Here is an 18,785-nt window from a genome sequence, read left to right on the forward strand (position 1 = left end):
ATATATATATATATATATATATATATATATATATATATATATATATATATATATATATAATATATATATATATATATATATATATAATATATTTATATATATATATATATATATATATATATATATATATACAGTGGACCCCCGGTTAACGATATTTTTTCACTCCATAAGTATGTTCAGGTGCCAGTACTGACCGAATTTATTCCCATAAGGAATATTGTGAAGTAGATTAGTCCATTTCAGACCCCCAAACATACACGTACAAACGCACTTACATAAATACACTTACATAATTGGTCGCATTCGGAGGTAATCGTTATGCGGGGGTCCACTGTATATATATATATATATATATATATATATATATATATATATATATATATGCACGCAATAAGATCACAGTAAACAGGTGATTTCAGAATACGCAAAGACAACCACTGTGAAAGAATAGAGAATTTCCAAGCGCTTTCGTGACTACTCATATTATCAAGGAACAATAAAAGTAATGCATCAAAGTAAGGCATATAAAGGGTCTAGACCACACTTCACTATCATATCCCACAGAAAAGCAACACCTGACCTGCTGCAGTGTTCCCTTTCTTATGAGTCACGCATCAGGTGTTGCTTTGTTGTGGGATATGATAGTGAGGTGTGGTCTAGACCCTTTATATGCCTTACATTGATGCATTACTTTTATTGTTCCTTGATAATGTGAGTAGTCACGAAAGCTCTTGGAAATTCTCTATTCTTTCACAGTGGTTGTTTTGCATATATATAAACATGTATATATATATATATATATATATACACACAGGCACACACATACCAACAACAGTACTGGATTTACCTGTCTTAAGCCCTATGAAATTTGGGTGTCATATCAAAACTTTCAGTAGTCTATGAAATTAGTCTTGAGATATCATGATTATGCTATAAATAAGGATATTTTATCAACTAGTTTTAGCTTCTTTGTTTTTTTAATAAGCTTACAAGAATTTTTTTTGTCTTTGCTACAGGGCAGAAGCTTTAAAAAACTGGGTTATGCAAAATATTCTGTAATTCTGTGTATATTACAGTGACACAGTAATTTCTACAATATTGCTGACCATCCTCTCATTTTTAATTATGCATCAAAAACCAGAATATAGTTCTCAGGATTATCTTTTGAGTATGTAATTCCACATATTAAGCTTACTATTACAAAAGAGAAATTAAAGTACATACGTATATGTATCTACCAACATCTGATATATGGGAGGTGCAACATTTAAAAAAATTTATGACTTATCTGAGACTGAGGTGGGTTTTGAGGTCAGGATGCTCCTTACTTAATAGCAGATGTATTTTCATGTCAAATAATGAAAAAATAATAAGAAATGAGTGGAAAGAGGAAATTGGAAGAGACTTAACCCTTTCAGGGTACAAGGCCCAAATCTGGAGTCACGCACCAGTGTCCAAGAATTTTCAAAAAAAAAATTTGTTATTTTTTCTTATGAAATCGTAGAGAATCTTTTTGTGAAGGTAATAAAACAAAAAGTATGAAATTTGGTGGAAAATTGACGAAATTATGCTCTCACGAATTTTGATGTGTCAGCGATATTTACGAATCGGCGATTTTGCCGACTTTGACTCCCATTTTAGGCCAATTACATTATTCCAATCAACCAAATTCTTAGCTATTTCACTAGTATTACTTCTATTCTATCGACTGAGCACAAGAAATCGCCAAGTCAACTGTTTCAACTACAAAATAAAGTGATCGGAAATTGTTAATTTGGCCAATTTAACACAAAGTTCAAAATATTCCAATTTCAAAATAGGGTCCAGAATGAACAATGTAGGCATTCCTGGCACTAAACTAACATTTCCTCTGTTCATTAGTTATGTTTTGAGGCTTTACAAATAAATTCCATTTTGATTTTTTATTCACATAATGAATTTTTATTCACACCAAAAAATAGAAGATTTACTGTTATGCAATACTGTAATAATTGTATAAATATCATCACCATATTTGTGAATGTATATTAGACCCAATAGCTGACGTATATTAGACCCACCAGCTGACGTGTATTAGACGTGTGAGGTCGTTTGTTTACTCTTGAATATCGGCAAAAATTTAACATTTCTGCTACTTTGAGCTCAGTTTCAAGCCATTTCCAGTGCTAAAACCAATCAAAATCATCTCTATTTCTGTAATATGTCTTCCATTCTATCAAATGAGACCAAGAAATCGCAAATACAACTATAAAAAACATACGAAAAAACACTGCAAAGTTGCTGTTTTAATGGAAAAATCATGATTTCATTTTTTTTCTCTCATTATACACAGTGTGCTGCAGGATCTGTTTTATGTGGTGCACACATACCACATAGATGTATTCTCTCATATCTAGGCCCAAATGTACCACTCACAGTTTATCAGAGTGAGCTGAGCTCATGGCGTAGATCTACGGTTTGGACCCTGAACGTAAAGCCGTAGATCTACGGGACGGACCCTGAAAGGGTTAATAGGTCATATGTCAAAAAAAAAATAATATAGTAGTATAGATATAAAGGACAGACAGCAGTCTATCTAGTAGAGTTGCATATTACACATTAAAGAAGATGATAATTATTAATGAGAGAATGGTCACTATTTCAGCTTCTCTAAAGATGGCACCTCACTAAAAGCTTTTAACATTTCTGTCGATATTTAATTGGTAGGATTACACTGTATCTGCTTTTTTTAGTAATTAATTTACCTGCACAATCAGACCCACAAGGACAATTTCCCTGGCCACCGCTTAGTTAACTATGGACTGGAACCTGCATGGCTTTCATAAAATGAAAAAAGAACTAAACAAGTATTTTTTTAATCTACTTTGCATCAAATAATTATAATGTACTTTGGGATGCATTGTAAATATATATATAAACATATTTTCTACAAAGAATCAGCAATTACACTGACATACAGCATTGACGGAGGCCGAGTCTTGCTTACTATTGGAAAAGATGCACAGAAACTCCTGACGTTATTCCTGATTATGACACTGTTTGTACTAAACGGATGATGAAGGAGAGGTTCCTCAAAAAACACATTTACAGATTACAGATGTAATTTTAAATATTACATTTTAAAATTAAACTTTGTAAATAGCATAAAATATTTAACTACTGTACATTAAAATATATTCAATGATAACTATTAAAAATAAGTTTCCCATTGAACTCTACAAAAGGTACCACAATTTTTTTATATTAATGATACTGGCTTAATATTTCTGGTTTAGATCACTGTTAATAAATAACTACTCTGCCTTCACAAACTTTTGAGCAGCCCCTCCAAGAATTTGTAACAGAAAGGAAAATATGTGAAAGTATATAAGTGATTATGAAGCAGGTTTTTTGGTACACAAATAACCTGTACTTAGAAGAGGAAATTTGTGCTTATGTTTCAGTCCATCCAAAACCACTGTTCACAGCTGTGACTTGACAATAGCCTAGGATGGAGCAAAACATTGCTATACGATGCCTCTCCTAACTGCAGTTTATTTGTGAACTCTTCCAGCCACAGTATTGTGACTTTACTCTTTATGTTCTTTGGTCACAAGAAGACCAATATAACTTGTATGATAAAGCAATTATAACAATCAAAAGCACTGCCCCCTAAAAAAAGATGATGAATGATGTGCCCCAGGTAAGACCACAGGTCCCTGCCTTGATTCCTGAGGTTGAACTGCAAGCTGCACAAAGAAAAATTCAAGGAAACTTGACTGAATTTTTTCATTCTGTTGCTCTTAATGTGCTCTCACAAATTATTTAGTGTTTATGATATCTTTTCGTTAGAATAAACAACTGCCTAATGAAAAGGGAATCTGCCAACTAGTGTAGTCTATTAAAATGCTTTTTCTTGTACACTTATGTGAAAAAATATCAAATTATTCATGTTTATTTTTTGCCAAAAATTATAGTGGATAAATATATGACTCTCATGCAGGTGTTTATTAGGTGTGTGCATAGAAGAGCAGAGGTTGCTATCTGCAATAAATACTGCAGGTCTATTGCATTTTCCATAAAATTCAAATGAAAAAAAATTAAGCATAATCACAGACCATTATCTTACTGTTCCCATCATGAGCACTGCCAAAAGACCATTTAAACAGAATACAAATTTAAACTCCACACCAAAACATAAACAATTTTATCAATGCAATAAGAGTTACCAACTACATACATGAAGAGTACCAGCATATAAAGCTTCAATAAGCATAAATGTCTTTCTGAATAAGTTTGAAAATCTTAATAATGCACACACTCCTCTAAAAACCAACCAAATCACAACAGAATGACTGAATAACCCATGGTAAACTTAAAGCACATTATATTTTGTCATGCAAGGTTTACTGTTTCATCAGATGCCTCCTATTATAAGAGTTTATTTTTAGATGTTCATCATACCTCAATTTGTTTCTCTCTCTCCTTTCATACTACTATTTACTAACACATAAGCAATCAAAGCCATGGTACAGGCAGGGATTGAATTCTCGGTGAGTGAGTCGTGTCATTATGATCTCATGGGACACATGCGATTGTTGATGTATTAACAAATATACCACTTTCACCACCCCTCAAAATTAGCAGTAAATCATCCATCATCTAGCTATCTGCTATATCATTTATTATCCATCTATCAACTATATCAATCATCATCTACCATTACAGTGGTTTTGCTTGATCAGCCATCTACCTCATTAAATTTTTGCTATCTCTTTTACTAAATGAATTCACTCAGTGTGTATGTTCACTTTATGCATCTGTAGAGGGCTTACATATGTCTGGTAGAGCCAGTGCAAGGTACTTTATTAATGCCAACACACTGTGGAGTGAAGACACACACACATGGAACACCTAGGTGGGCAATACACCTTGGTGGGCAACACCTGGTGGACAATACATTTCTTTGATATATGTACTGAGCACTGCACTCCTATCTTTGCCTCAATGTTTGGTAGAAACTGATTAACAACTGCATATTTATTAATCATGATTATATTAAAGATGAATTTCATTTTTTTTTTCTCAGTTTCAGTGCTTCATAGCCTCTATGAGAGCAGTAACTATCTCTGTACCTTTTCCAACTGATATTTTTCCTGCTTTAAATGGAGACATCAACACTGAACAATATTCTAAATGAGAAAGTACAGGTTATTTGATAATGTTACCAATGGCATTATTTCTCATTTTCAAAATTCTCACTATCTACCCTGTCATTTTTCTATCCCCTGTAACATTTGTTTTATATTGTCTAAATGATAGGTCATCTGACATTATTATACTCAAGTTTTTTGCATGTTTCTTTTGTTTTATGAGATGATCCTCCTGAGTTTTGTTTACAGTGCTCTTTTTTAGCTCATCATTCTTTCCATATCTGTGCAGTTAAAATCTATCACCACTGAACAACATGCTATTTTTTATTGCCCACTGTAAGAGTTGGACATATGCTTGCAAATGCTTATTTTGGTATCATTAGCCAAGAATGCTAAGAAGCCATGGCTAGTATTTTGATCTATGTCTGCTATGTTGATGAGAAACAATAAAGGTGCCAGAACTGTGCCTTGAGATACCAAACTTTTTATTTAGCTAGGGCCAGATATTACTCTTTTTAAATTACCCTACTTCTGATATATCTTTGAAGAGTTCTGCAAGTTTTTCAACTCCCAGACCTCAGCCTTGAGCCAGGCTTGTCTGGTGCTTGCCGAGTCAATCAGACTGTTGCCGCTGGCAGCCCATCGACCTACATATCTATTATAGCCTGGTTAATCTGGCACCTGGTGAAGATACTTGTCCAGTTTCCTCTTGAACACTTCTATATTTGTCCCAGAAGCATTTCTGATATCATCTGGGACCATGGACATTGATACAGTGTTCCCTAATTGTGCCCATGGCACCCTTACTTTTCACTGAGTTTATTTTACACTTCCTCCCATGTCTCTTATTCCAGTGTGTTGTTATGGCAATGTGCTGATTTGGAACAAAGCCCTCAAGTACTCTCCAGGATTATATTATCATGTATCTCTCTCTCTCTCTCCTCCACTCCACTGAGTACATATTAGGACTTTAAGGCATTCCTGATAATTTAAATGCTTTATTAGCTCTATGTGGGCTGCAAACAATCTTTGTTGTGTTTTTTCAATAGAAAATTTAATATTCATTTTTCAAATTTTCTTGTTATACCTAGTGACTTTATTGCAAGAGCTATCCCTCCATGACTATATCTGTCAAATGCCTTAGCGAAATCCATGTGTATAGTTGCCTTTAATTTTTTGCATTCAGCCTTTTACATAGTTTGCTTTTTTACAAATTTAAATACAAAATTAGGTTCCATTGTGCTCCTGTCTGCTGTACCCTTTTCAATGTTTCTGCCATTCTCCATCTTTACCCCTGGTTATTCATTTCCAGCTTGTTTGAATCTCTGGTAAGTCTCAGGGTTGGCATGCTTTTCACATGTCTTTTAAGTCCTTTCTTCCTTTTTCATGGTTCTCCTGTGCCTTTCATTAAACCAGTCTTTGTTTTCAGGTCTTTTGTCAATTTGCATTAAAAAGTATTTGATACCATTTTCATATCTGTTGCAGAAGAGAACTGTGCAGGTGCTTCTGAGTCTTTGTTTTAGAACTTATTAATGTTAAAACAATTATACAGTAACTGAACTACAACATACATTAAAATGGTTGACAAAGTTCTATGCAAATTTTATAATAATGAACAATCAGGCCTCTGCATTCACAATGGTTCAAGTCCTGGAGATCCCATGATTACAGTGTTGGAGTGTTGGGGAGTGGTGGAGTGTTGGGGAGTGGTGGAGTATTGGGGAGTGATGGAATGTTGGGGAGTGATGGAGTGTTGGGGACTGGATTGTTGGAGAGTGGTGGAGTGTTGGGGAGTGGAGTGTTGGGGGGAGTAGTGGAGTGTTGGGGAGTGGTGGAGTGTTGAAGAGTGGTGGAGTGTTGAAGAGTGGTGGAGTTATGAAGTGTTGGGGAGTGGAGTGTTGGGGAGTGAGGTATGAATGAGTCAAACACTAGTAATACACTACCAACTGCCTCTCTCATGACTGTGTAGGTGTGGCAGGCAGGCAGACATGGTGCCTGGGTGTATGTTGAAGGAGGGAGGGAAGGAAAGGAGGGAGGGATGGAGGGGTGGATAGAGGAAGGGAAGGGAAGGTCAGGTGTTGTAAGTTGAGGAGTGAGGGAGAAAAAGCAGGGTGCCTGAATATTCTGTGGGGTGATAAGGAAGAGCAGGGTGCCTGGTGTATGTGGTGAGGCAGTGAAAGAGGGCATACACAGTCCCTGGGTATGCAGTGAGGGAGGGATGACTGGATGGTCAGTGCTGTGTAGAGGCAGTGAAGGAAGGAGGTAGGGATATCTTTACCTTACCTTTGAAGAGTTTCGAGAGTATATCTACTCTCCGAGCCCAGCCATGGGCCATGCTTGTCTGGTGCTTGCCTGGTCAATCAGGCTGTTACTGCTGGAGGCCCACTGCCCTACATATCCATCACAGCCTGGTTGATCTGGCATCTAGTTTCCTCTTGAAGGCTTCTACACTTGTCCCAGCCATGTTTCTGATATCTTCTGGTAAGATATTGAATAGTCTGGGACCCCAGATGTTGATACAGTGTTCCCGTATTATCCCCACTGCACCCCTGCTCCTCACTGGGTTTATTTTACACATCCTCCCATCTCTCTCACTCCAGTACGTTGTTATGGCAGTGTGCAGATTTGGGACCAGGCCCTTGAGTACTTTCCAGGTATATATTATCATGTATCTCTCTCTCCTCTGCTCCAATGAGCACATGTTTAAGACTTGAAGGCATTCCCAGTAATTTAGGTCCTTTACTGGCTCAATGTGAGCCGTAAATGATCTCTGCATTTGTTCCAGCTCCGATATTTCTCCTGCTTTGAACAGGGCCGTCAGCACTGAGCAATATTCTAAGTGAGGGAGCACTAGTGATTTGAAGAGTGTCACCCTCGGCATTATTTCCCTTGTTTTGAAAGTTCTCAGTACCCACCCCGTCATCTTCCTGGCTGTCATGATTTTTGTCTTGTTATGATCTTTAAAAGAAAGGTCAGCTGACATAATTATTCCTAGGTCTTTTACATGTTCCTTACGTTCTATTTGGTGACCCTCTTGAGTTATGCATATAGTGTTTCTTTTGAGTTCTTCATTCTTTCCATACCTAAGCAGCTAGAACTTATCACCATTAAACATCATGTTTTTCTCCACCGCCCACTGGAAAACCCTGCTTATGTCTTCCTGTACTTTTTCAGTGTCTTCTACTGTAGTGATTTTCATGGTTATTTTAGTGTCATCTGCAAATGATGATACAAAAGTGTGCTGGGTGTTTTTATATATGTCTGCTATGAGGATGAGAAACAGCAGAGGTGCCAGGACAGTGCCTTGGGGCACTGAGCTTTTGACCTCACTGATGCTGGATCTTGCCCTGTTCATTACTACTTTCTGTATTCTGTGTGTTAGGAACCCGAAAATCCATCTGCCTACCTTCCCCCGTAAGAGGCTAGTAGGTGCTGTGTGTTGAGGCAGTAAGGGAAGGAGGCAGAGAGAGGCTAGCAGGTGCTGTGTTGAGGCAGTAAAGGGAGAGAGGGAGAAAGTTGGCAGGCTGGTGAATGGGGAAGCAGGTAAATGGTTGAATGAGCAAACAGGCACCTAATCACAGGCAGTGAAAGAGGGCATACATGGTCCCTGGGTATGCAGTGAGGGAGGGATGACTGGATGGTCATCAGTGCTGTGTTGAGGCAGTGAAGGAAGGAGGTAGGGAGAGAGTAGTAGGTGCTGTGTGTTAAGGCAGTAAGGGAAGGAGGTAGGGATAGGCTAGTAGGTGCTGTATGATGAGGCAGTAAGGGAAAGAAGTAGGGAGAGGCTAGTAGGTGCTGTGTTAAGTCAGTGAGGGAAGGAGGTAGGGAGAGGCTAGCAGGTGCTGTGTCGAGGCAGTGAAGGAAGAGAGGGAAAAGGTTGGCAGGCTGGTGAATGGGTAAGCAGGTAAATGGCTGCATCAGCATGATAGTGGCTTTCTTTGTACCAATCAAATTATGAAATGTAAACACACATTGTAACCTTAGCAAAGAAATAAAATTGTATTTTGTATTTTATGTAGGTGACTTTCAGCCAGATGTCTGGTTGGGTCTGGGCACATCCTCAGGCAACTGGGTATCTGATCAGACAGGAAAGAGCATGTCTGGTCAGTTGGGTGCAGTAGACAGGTAAGCACAAACTAAGCAAAAAAATGTAGGAAGCAGGGATGTGCATGATAGATAGGAAATTGTGTGATAGGTAGGGAAGTGTGTGAAAGGAAATTGTGTGATAGGAAAGTGTATGATAAGCAGGGAAGTGCAAGCCAAGCTGAGTAGTAGGCTGGACACACAGGAAAGTTGAACTTACAGCTCTCCTACCCTACAAGGGTTCTAAGATACAATTAATAGGCTTCTTGATAAATTAGACACATGTGCAACACTGATTACATCAACTCCAGGCTGAGGGACTGATTACCTGAAACTCCTTCTGGTCTTCAACCATTTTTCTCTGTACTGAACTGAGGAAGCCACTGTGTGGCAAAGCATTTCCATAATAAAGATACCCACATGTTGCATAAGTGTCTAATTTATCTGCTTGTTGGTTCTCTGAACAATTTATCTACATCAAGCTTCTTGTGTGCATTTAGGTACAGAGGGTTGTGGATGTGCAATACAAGGGATACATTTCTCAGAATGCATAAGACCAAAGCACATCTGTATGAAGAAGGCAGAAAACATTTCCTTTCATAGGATCTGTGACCATGCTATGGTAATACACTAACCATTTGCTCAGGCTGATTTTTGAGTATGTAGAAACCTCTAATGTCTTATAGGCAGGAATCTCAGATCTTGGAATCTCTTCATATAATTTAAGAAATTTCATAGTGCAACTACTGCCTTCCAGCTAAACACACAGTAAACAATCACCATTATCGAGTGTCTACGTTTTAACACAGTGAGCTAATACTTAAGTGTTCATTTTCTCTTTAAAATTTTATATCCCTAATTAATAACTTTGGTTGTAAAGTTAACTCTGTAAAAACTGGCAACTTCAGGAAACAGGTTTAATTTTCCCTGAGTATGTATTTGCTTACTCCAAAAGATTTAAATTAATTACAACATACCTGTGACTGGTAATGAAGGTTCATCTACCCTGACAACATATACTCCAGGCTTGAGGCCAGACTTTATTTGTTGACTGCCCATAAGGCTGTTGTTGCCAGCAGTCTATAGACATACAGTCATCAAAACCTGACTGATAGGTCACCTACTGGAAGTGGTCTAGTTTCATTCTGAGAATTTTTTTTTTTTACACATATTTATAAGAGTAAGTGGTGAAAATATACAACTGGGCTGTATGAGAGAAAATATCCTGGATAAATTGGTCTAGGTGTCAGTTTTGACAGAGTTTACTGTATAAGGGATTCAGTTCAATTAAGTATACTCACAGCCATGCATTTAAAAATAATAATAATTACAAGTGTATAAAAATTGACTTTCCTCTAAAGTATATCTAAAGATAGGATTACACATGTAATATTTTGTAACTTCATTACTGAATAGATATTATTCAAACATAAGACTTCAATAAAGACTACATTCATCTTGCAATTTGCAGCAGCTAACAGCTCTATAAGGTCTCTATCATCACAGTCTACAATATTCATAGCAGTTACCAAACTATGCCATATTTTTCATGCTTTCTTCTCATTAGCAGCTACCAATTCTTGAGAGAGAGTTCTCATGGATAATTTCCAACAAATACTTCAACTGTCTTCAAAGTGTATAACTTTGAAGTAATACAGTATTTGAAATGTTTGCTGAATAATTTCACATACAAGTTGGGCTACCCCATAACTAAAGTGATGGCATTTTCCCATAACATGAGTTGCTAGTTACAAAGTGATTTTCCGGTAACACGAGTTACTAGTTATATAGTCATCTAGAAGGAAAGGGATATTTAAAGTTATTAATTGCATTTTCTCATGCAGCTGTTTGTCACAGTGGCACACTTCCAAGCACAACCTTCAAGACAGGTACTTGACTCCCTGATTATGAGTGATAAATCCTGATGGAATTTGCCCAACTTCTTAATGTCTCTAGATGAGGGTCAAAGTTGAGCTAATAGTCGTACTGTATTATGGTATGAGGTGATTGAAGCAGTAGCTTTAGAGGTAATATATGATATGGACTAAAGTAATGCATGATGATGATGATGATGATGATGATGATGACAATGATGATGATGACAATGATGATGATGATGATGATGATGATGACAATGATGATGATGATGATGATGACAATGATGATGATGATGATGATGAAGTAAGAAACACAACAATGATGTGGACTACAGAACAGAAAAGATGACTGATGGTGATGAGGTAAAATGGTAAAAGGTTTGTACAGTAGTTTGAGCATTCTAGGATCCTCCAGGTTATTATTGTTATTATTATTGTTATTATTTATTATTATTATTATTATTATTATTTATAACATTATTATACAAACAGTACCAACGTAGTGCTGTCAGTGTACTTGCTTCTTTTCTAATGGTATTGGAGTTATAAAACATTCCTGAAAGCCAGATGCTGAGGTCACTCAGATGCTGGCCAAGCCCTTACAAGTGGTTGGCTTGCCAGAGTATCAAGCTGCTACTTATATTCTCCATACATTAATACTCAAGACCTAGAATTTCCCCAAACACATCCCAGAGTCTCTCTGGACGACCCGAATCACATTTTTACATAGAAAAAAAAAAGTCATCAGAACCGCCAGAAAAACATGTCATTAGCATTTGTCTCCCTGCAATATGAGGACAAGATATCTGCATCACAGCACAACCACCAGAACAAACTGATGGATATAGGTACATTATTGGGGAGTGAAGGTAGTGGGGGATGTATGTTTGGGTGTGAGACCAAGGCGCACACCATCTTCTCAAGAATGGCTAGTTTCACCATTTAATATTATCTGAAACTTTGCGGAGTTCACACTTGTAAACATAACCTCCTCTTATTCTGTGGAGAAATGTTCGATATGGAGGATGTTCCAGCCATTTAGACTTGCAATACAACTGAAAAAGGGCTTATTTCATATAGAGTAGAATATAAATATTTATGGCTAGGAATATCAGAACTCCATATAAAAATGGCTTAATTTTCAAAATCTCATCAGTGGCTGTGTTTACAAGCTACTACGTACTGATATAAAACTGAGGTAGAGCGTTGACTGGTAAACCTGATGAACATACCTGCACAAACAGCGTAACTGTGTAACGTTGGGCACAGAACTCAGGCCTCCAGGTGTAGGGACATGAACTTAGGACCCGTACAGTACTTTCAATAAGTAAGACCCTTCACCTGTTGATGAATAAAAGCATGATCTTCTACCTCAAAGTACTCTCTAAGATTGAAATGATATCTAAATTTAGATATGTTTGATTTTACCCTCAATTAAATTGATAAAAAATGACAATATCAATTTCAAAGTTCAACCAATGAACAGCATTCTAAAAATTATCTTTCAGTTTAAATGGGACAAAATTCATAATTATGAGCATTACTGTCCCATATATCCAGTGGAATGACTGCTGCTGCTACTGCTGCTACTATTAGTGAGATTACTACCACTGCTGCCTGGCAGTGTCTTGCTGGACTCTGTGGCATTAGCAGGATCATGAGAGTTGGCAGACATAACACCTTTATGGTAGGAGTTGATGTGAGTCCAAAGGGAGTACTTGTTGCGGAAGACCTTGCGACAATAAAGGCAGAAAGCCTCTTCTTGGGCTGAGTGTCTGATCTTAAGGTGCTTTTTGAGGTTGGCACGGTTGCTGATAAGCTTGTGGCACACCGGACAAGGACGAGCCTCATACGGGTTATCCTCTGTGGATAAAAAAATATAACTGTAGTCTTTAGGTACAGTGCAGGTAGCATACATAAAGTGCAGAAAAGTACACTCAGCATTATCTGTAGCAAGATTAGCAGACAGAAGATTGAGCTGCCACAACTCCTTCAGCTGAAACATAAAGACTTAGCTCTTCACTTAAAATATTTAATATTAATAAAATTAGTAAAAGTTAAAGAATATTGCTTATTATGAAACATCATATTGAAACAAGATAACATATACATGTAATTACAATATGATACAAAATCAGCTATAATATTATTATGATATTCAATGGCTAAAATAAATATTTTTCAAAAGTAACAGAAAATAATATTATCTTAATTAAACATTTCAGAAGACAATCAACTCTATTTTTATAAATAGTATTCAAAACTTGAACATTTTACTTGGAATAAGCAACAGGAGTTTTTACACGCTGTAAAAGTATGTAGATAAAACAAAACTAGCTTCCACAGCTGAAACATGTTAATTACAAAGAAAAATTGAACACAGTGGAAATGTCCACATTAGCAGATAGGAAAGGAGGGGAGGTCATGATAACCACTTATATAATCGTGAAATACAAAAAAATTATAAAGAATTCTCTCTTTAGCCCCAAGAACAGGGAAAACAATAATAGACAAATCCTTAAAGGATTTGTCTATTCTTTTTAAAAAACTTTCATTGATCAGATCACAATTTTGAATAACTGTATGCATCTCTCTGACAGCTGAAGTTGCAATTTCACTCTTCCTGCAAAATAACTTTGTAAACATCCTGTGCTGTGCTACCATGAATCAAGAATCAAGATGTGAAATTTTAGGTATAATGCTACTGGCCAGCCAGAGTTAAAAGCCCAGGTGTTTATGATCCTCATCTAAGCCATCCACTTTTATGTTCATCACTTATCTCCCTGATACACCCTGTCAACTAACTACACAAATACCATCTGGTGGTTCACACTTACACTCACTCACCCATTTGACCATAAACAGAAATATCAATCTCAATCTTAAAATAATGAATCCTAACTAGTCATAAGTTGGCCTGTGATACTCCAATACTGAAACTATGTACTGTGCCAAAACAAAAGCATTCACATTGTTAAACTCACAAACTAGTATTTAGTCACTTAGCCATAATACCAACTTACCTCATAATTTGTAATATTTTAAATTTAAGAATTAATCTTAGTCTGCCCGAAATGCCAAGCCATGCTAGGCGTTCTAGTGGTACACTCTGTAATTATTATTTTACTACATGTAAACCACACAATAACCAAATTCTGTAAACTGAGCATTGTAATCCTTATAGAGAATAAACTTTGAATTTGAATTTGAATTTGAATTCTTCTCAACTACAGGATCAACACTAGCTAGCAAATTCCAAAATTCAAATGCCCAAGGTAGCATTTACCTTACTGGAAATATTCCAATCTTACTGTATCTATCTCCAACTAATTCAACTGAGGTTACTTTGATAATAAATTCACTGAAAAACAAAGCAGGAAATGTTGCTAATATACCACCATTAATATACAAAAAAGCAGCTCACATGCCATCACCTACCACTGCAAAACTGCTCAACAAATCATTAGAGAACAAAGCTTTACCAACCAAAGTTAGAAGAGTGAGGATTACCCCAACACACAAAGATGGAGACCCAGCATCAAACTTTCCTTGATTATCTAAATTTTTTGAAAAACAAATTCATAAATGAGTCTACTTCAGCTTAACCTTTCACAATATATTTCCCCCGCCAGTTGGTTTCAGGCCAGGTAAAAGTACAGATGATGCAATAATCAAAATGCTTGTCGTAATATATTCATCAATGACACACTCATCAATACAATTTTTATTTCCTTGCAAGTTTACATTGAGATTCTGTAATTACAATAATGAGATGCCATGCAAAGAGAGCCACTATCATGCCACATGGCATTATGGGCAGACTAAATTTAATGGCTTACAGACTACTTAATACTAGAGAAATTGATCATAGTAAGTTTACTCAAATTACAATCTGGGGATATTACACTGGGACAAGTTGAAAGCATTTTGAAGGTTGTGTATATCAATAGTAAATATTTAAATTATATTATTGGAATATAATACTGAGCATTGGTGAAAGTAGTTTACAGTATGAGAATGCTACAATTTGGTGTAAGGCAGTATAGTTTTGGGCAGGTATTTATACTACAATGTAGTATTAAGTTATGTATGAACTTTGGGTAATTGGGACATCTTTTGGCAAATTTAAGTACTGAGTATTTAGTTTAGGGTGAGAACATGGTTTTTGAGAAGAGTCTTAAATTGATGTTCAGACCGGGTTACGTTAGTATTTACTGGCAATGAATTCCAAATTTTGGGGCCCTTTATGTGCTTAAAGTTCTTACACAATGTGATGTGGACATGGGGTACATCAAAAGTGATCTGTGTTTTGTGTTATGGTTGTGCATCCTGTTAAGGTTGGTGAGGAGAAGTATGAGTGGAGGGTTTAGGTTTGAGTGTAGTGTTCTATGTATGTAGTAGGCGCAAGAATAAGTATGGATGTTCTTTACAGTGAATAGTTTTAGACTATTGAATATTAGTCGAGTATGCTGTCTGGAGTGGGAATTTATCATCATTCTGACTGCAGCCCTTTGTTGGGTTATTAGTGGTCTTAGGTGATTTAATGTTGCTGATCCCCATGCACAAATTCCATAGATGAGATAAGGGTAGATGAGTGAGTGATACAGTGCAAGGAGAGCTGATTGTGGAACATAGTACCGTATCTTTGATAGTATGCCTACTGTATTGGAGATTTTCTTGGAAATTTGTTGTAAATGTGTCTGGAATCTGAGGCTACTGTCAAGGTGGATTCCTAGGAATTTTCCCTCTGTGAGTCTTGTGATGGGTGATCCGTTTAGCGTTGTGTTACGTAGAACATTTGTGGCTCCGTTTCCAAACTGAATGAAATAGGTTTTGTCAGTATTGAGAGTAAGCTTGTTAGTCATCATCCAGGTAGATATTTTCTGCAATTCAGCATTAATAGTGTTTGCCAGTATGAATGGGTTTGGGCGAGAAAAGACGTATGTAGTGTCATCTGCAAATAATATGGGTTTCAGTAGTTGTGATGCATATGGCAGGTCATTGATGTAAATGAGAAAGAGGAGAGGGCCAAGGACACTTCCTTGTGGGACTCCGACTGTAATTGGTTGTGTGGAAGAGCTAGCTCCATTTGTGTACACATATTGGCTTCTGTTACTAAGGTATGATTTTAGGTAGTTGAGGGAGTGCCCTCTTATACCATAGCGTGTTAATTTAATGTGCAGCAAATCATGGTCGACTGTATCAAAAGCTTTACGTAAATCAATGAAGATTACCAGCGGGACTTCTTTCTTCTCGAGAGCGGAGTATATTAGTTCTAGCTTTTGTTAGTCCTGAATCCAAACTGACAGGGGTTGAGTATGTCGTGTGAGACGAGACAGGAATAGATCTGCCTATGAATTAATTTTTCAAAGATTTTGGAGAGCAGAGGTAAGTTAGATATTGGTCTATAGCTATTTAAGTCTGTTTGATCTCCTCCTTTGTGGATCGGGGTGAGCCTTGCTATTTTTAGAAGTGATGGGAAGGTGGAGGATTCGATGGATTTGTTGAAGTGTGTTGCAATAATTGGTGACAGTACTTGAGAAGCTTTTTTGTACATAAAAGGTGGTAAGTTACTTATAAATCCTGCCTTGTTTTTAAGGGTGTTGATGATGAGCGAGACTTCTGTTGGGTTGGTTGGAGCTTGAAATAGTGTATTCGGGTAGATACCCGTGAGGTAGTCTGATGGACGGATGTTTGAGTTTGGGGTTTTGCTTGCTAGATTCTTTCCTATGGTGGAGAAGAAAACATCGAGTCTGTTTGCTGTTTCAGTTGGTGGGAGTAGGGGGTTTATCTGATTTTGTTAATTTGAGTGTTTTGTTTTTGGATGTCTTTTTAGTTTCTAGAATTTCAGATAGGGTTTTGCAGGTCTTTTTCATATCACCTTTTATGTTATGCAATCTGTTCTCGCAATACAATTTTTTTTTTTTGACCTTCTTATCAGGCTGGTAGGGATTGACAAGTAACGTTTAGAATAGTCTCTGGTTATTTGGCCCATTTTATACTGTTTTTCATATAGGTGCTTTGTGTTAATGGATTTAAGGATGCTGGGTGTTAGCCAGGGACTGTTCAGTCTCTTAGCTGTGATCTGTTTAGTTTTTAATTGCAATGCTTGTTATAAAGGTAATTTTTTTTTTTTTTAGAAAATTATTAATACATTCATCAGTATCTGTAATATGTTTCTAGCTCATTATTCCAGTCGATGTTAATCATAGCTGTTATAAGTTATTAATTGCTGTCTTGTTATGTAGTCTGAAGGTAACTAGTAGTGTCTTGGGATAGTTTACCTAGGTTGGTTATGAGAAAGGTAGGGTAGTGATCTGTGGTGTTGTCTGTGATTATGCCTAATTTTAAATAGGATATGGTGTTAGTCCAGATGCGGTCTAATAAGGAGATACTAGTCTCGGAGATTCTTCCACGTTTTGTTATTGTTGGTAGCGACAAGCAGTTGCTCATAGTGTTCAGCTACTTGTGGGTCCTGGTCATGTAGGAGATTTATGTTGAAATCTCCAGTGAGCAGCAAGTGGTCTTTGTTCATATGTGCATCAGTTATCATGTTTCCTAATTTTTCACTAAAATGGTAAATGCTTGACTGTAGTACTCTGTAGATGTTTATGACTGTGAGGGGTTTATGCAGGTCTTTTGATTTAAACGTAGCTATAATATGTTGTCTGTGTTCGTCCCTTTTGCAAGAATTATTGATACATTCAAGTTGATCTGAGCAGTATATAGCTGTTCCACCCCCTTGCCATCTGTCCTACAATTGTGTATGGCTGTGTAACCAAGAATGGCACAGACATCTGTAGTACCAGGCTTTAGCCAGGTTTCGGTGAGTATGATGATTGACATACTGGTACGCAGGGAAGTGAGTAATGCAGTGAGGTCATCGTAATGTTTGCTCAAAGATCTGACACTGTAATTAAAGATAGTTATGTTATTGTTGGCCCTGAGTAATGTCTTTGCTTGGTCTGCTGTATAATAATTACAGTTGCTGTTTGATGCATGTAAGTCATTAAATAAAAGGGTGATGTCAGGATCAATGCTTGTAATCATATGACTTAGTGTGATTCTACAACTAGACTTTTGAACAAAGTATTATGCTGGACTTAATAATATGAAACTAAACTTATTTATCTTACTAGCTAATGGATAGTTTTAAGTAGTTTTTAAAAAAAAATTAAAGAGATACAGTTATTCTTAACCCTTTCAGGGTTTTGGCCGTACTAGTACGGCTTACGTGCCAGGGTCCTTGACGTACTAGTACTCATAAATTCTAGCACCTTCAAATCTAGTGAGAGAAAGCTGGTAGTCCTACATATGAAAGAATGGGTCTATGTGGTCAGTGTGCGCAGTATAAAAAAAAATCCTGCAGCACACAGTGCGTAATGAGAAAAAAAAAAACTTTGTGTTTTTGGATTAAAACAGCGACTTTGCACTGTATTTTCGTATGGTATTTATTGTTGTATTCTAGTTTTCCTGGTCTCATTTTATAGAATGGAAGATATATTACAGAAATTGAGATGATTTTGACTAGTTTTACAATGAAAAGTACCTTGAAATTGAGCTCAAAGTAGCAGAAATGTTTGATTTTTACCAAAGTTCAAAAGTAAACAAATCATGCTAAGCGTCCAATACATGTCAACTGGTGAGTCTAATATTCTTTCACAAGTTCGCCGATATTATTTATACCATTTCT

General features: G+C 36.7%; 1 protein-coding gene across 3 annotated transcripts in view; it reads right to left on the reverse strand.

The window, feature by feature from the left end:
• Positions 1–754: 754 nt before the first annotated feature.
• LOC128700474 (protein abrupt) overlaps positions 755–18,785 on the reverse strand; it is a 411,962-nt gene continuing 393,931 nt past the window's right edge. For 2 of the 3 annotated variants that reach the window (XR_011392222.1, XM_070086922.1), the window contains 2 exons: positions 12,637–12,955; positions 755–12,433 (listed from right to left, as the gene is read on the reverse strand). Coding sequence is in view for 2 of the 3 variants with exons in the window: in XM_070086922.1 (XP_069943023.1) it covers positions 12,430–12,433; positions 12,637–12,955 (323 nt within the window). In the remaining variant the exon portion in view is untranslated. The remainder of the gene's footprint in view (positions 12,434–12,636; positions 12,956–18,785) is intronic. The other variant, XM_070086924.1, reaches the window with a different exon arrangement.

This window comes from Cherax quadricarinatus, chromosome 20 (assembly GCF_038502225.1).
Source record: "Cherax quadricarinatus isolate ZL_2023a chromosome 20, ASM3850222v1, whole genome shotgun sequence".
NCBI classification, from domain to species: domain Eukaryota; kingdom Metazoa; phylum Arthropoda; class Malacostraca; order Decapoda; family Parastacidae; genus Cherax; species Cherax quadricarinatus.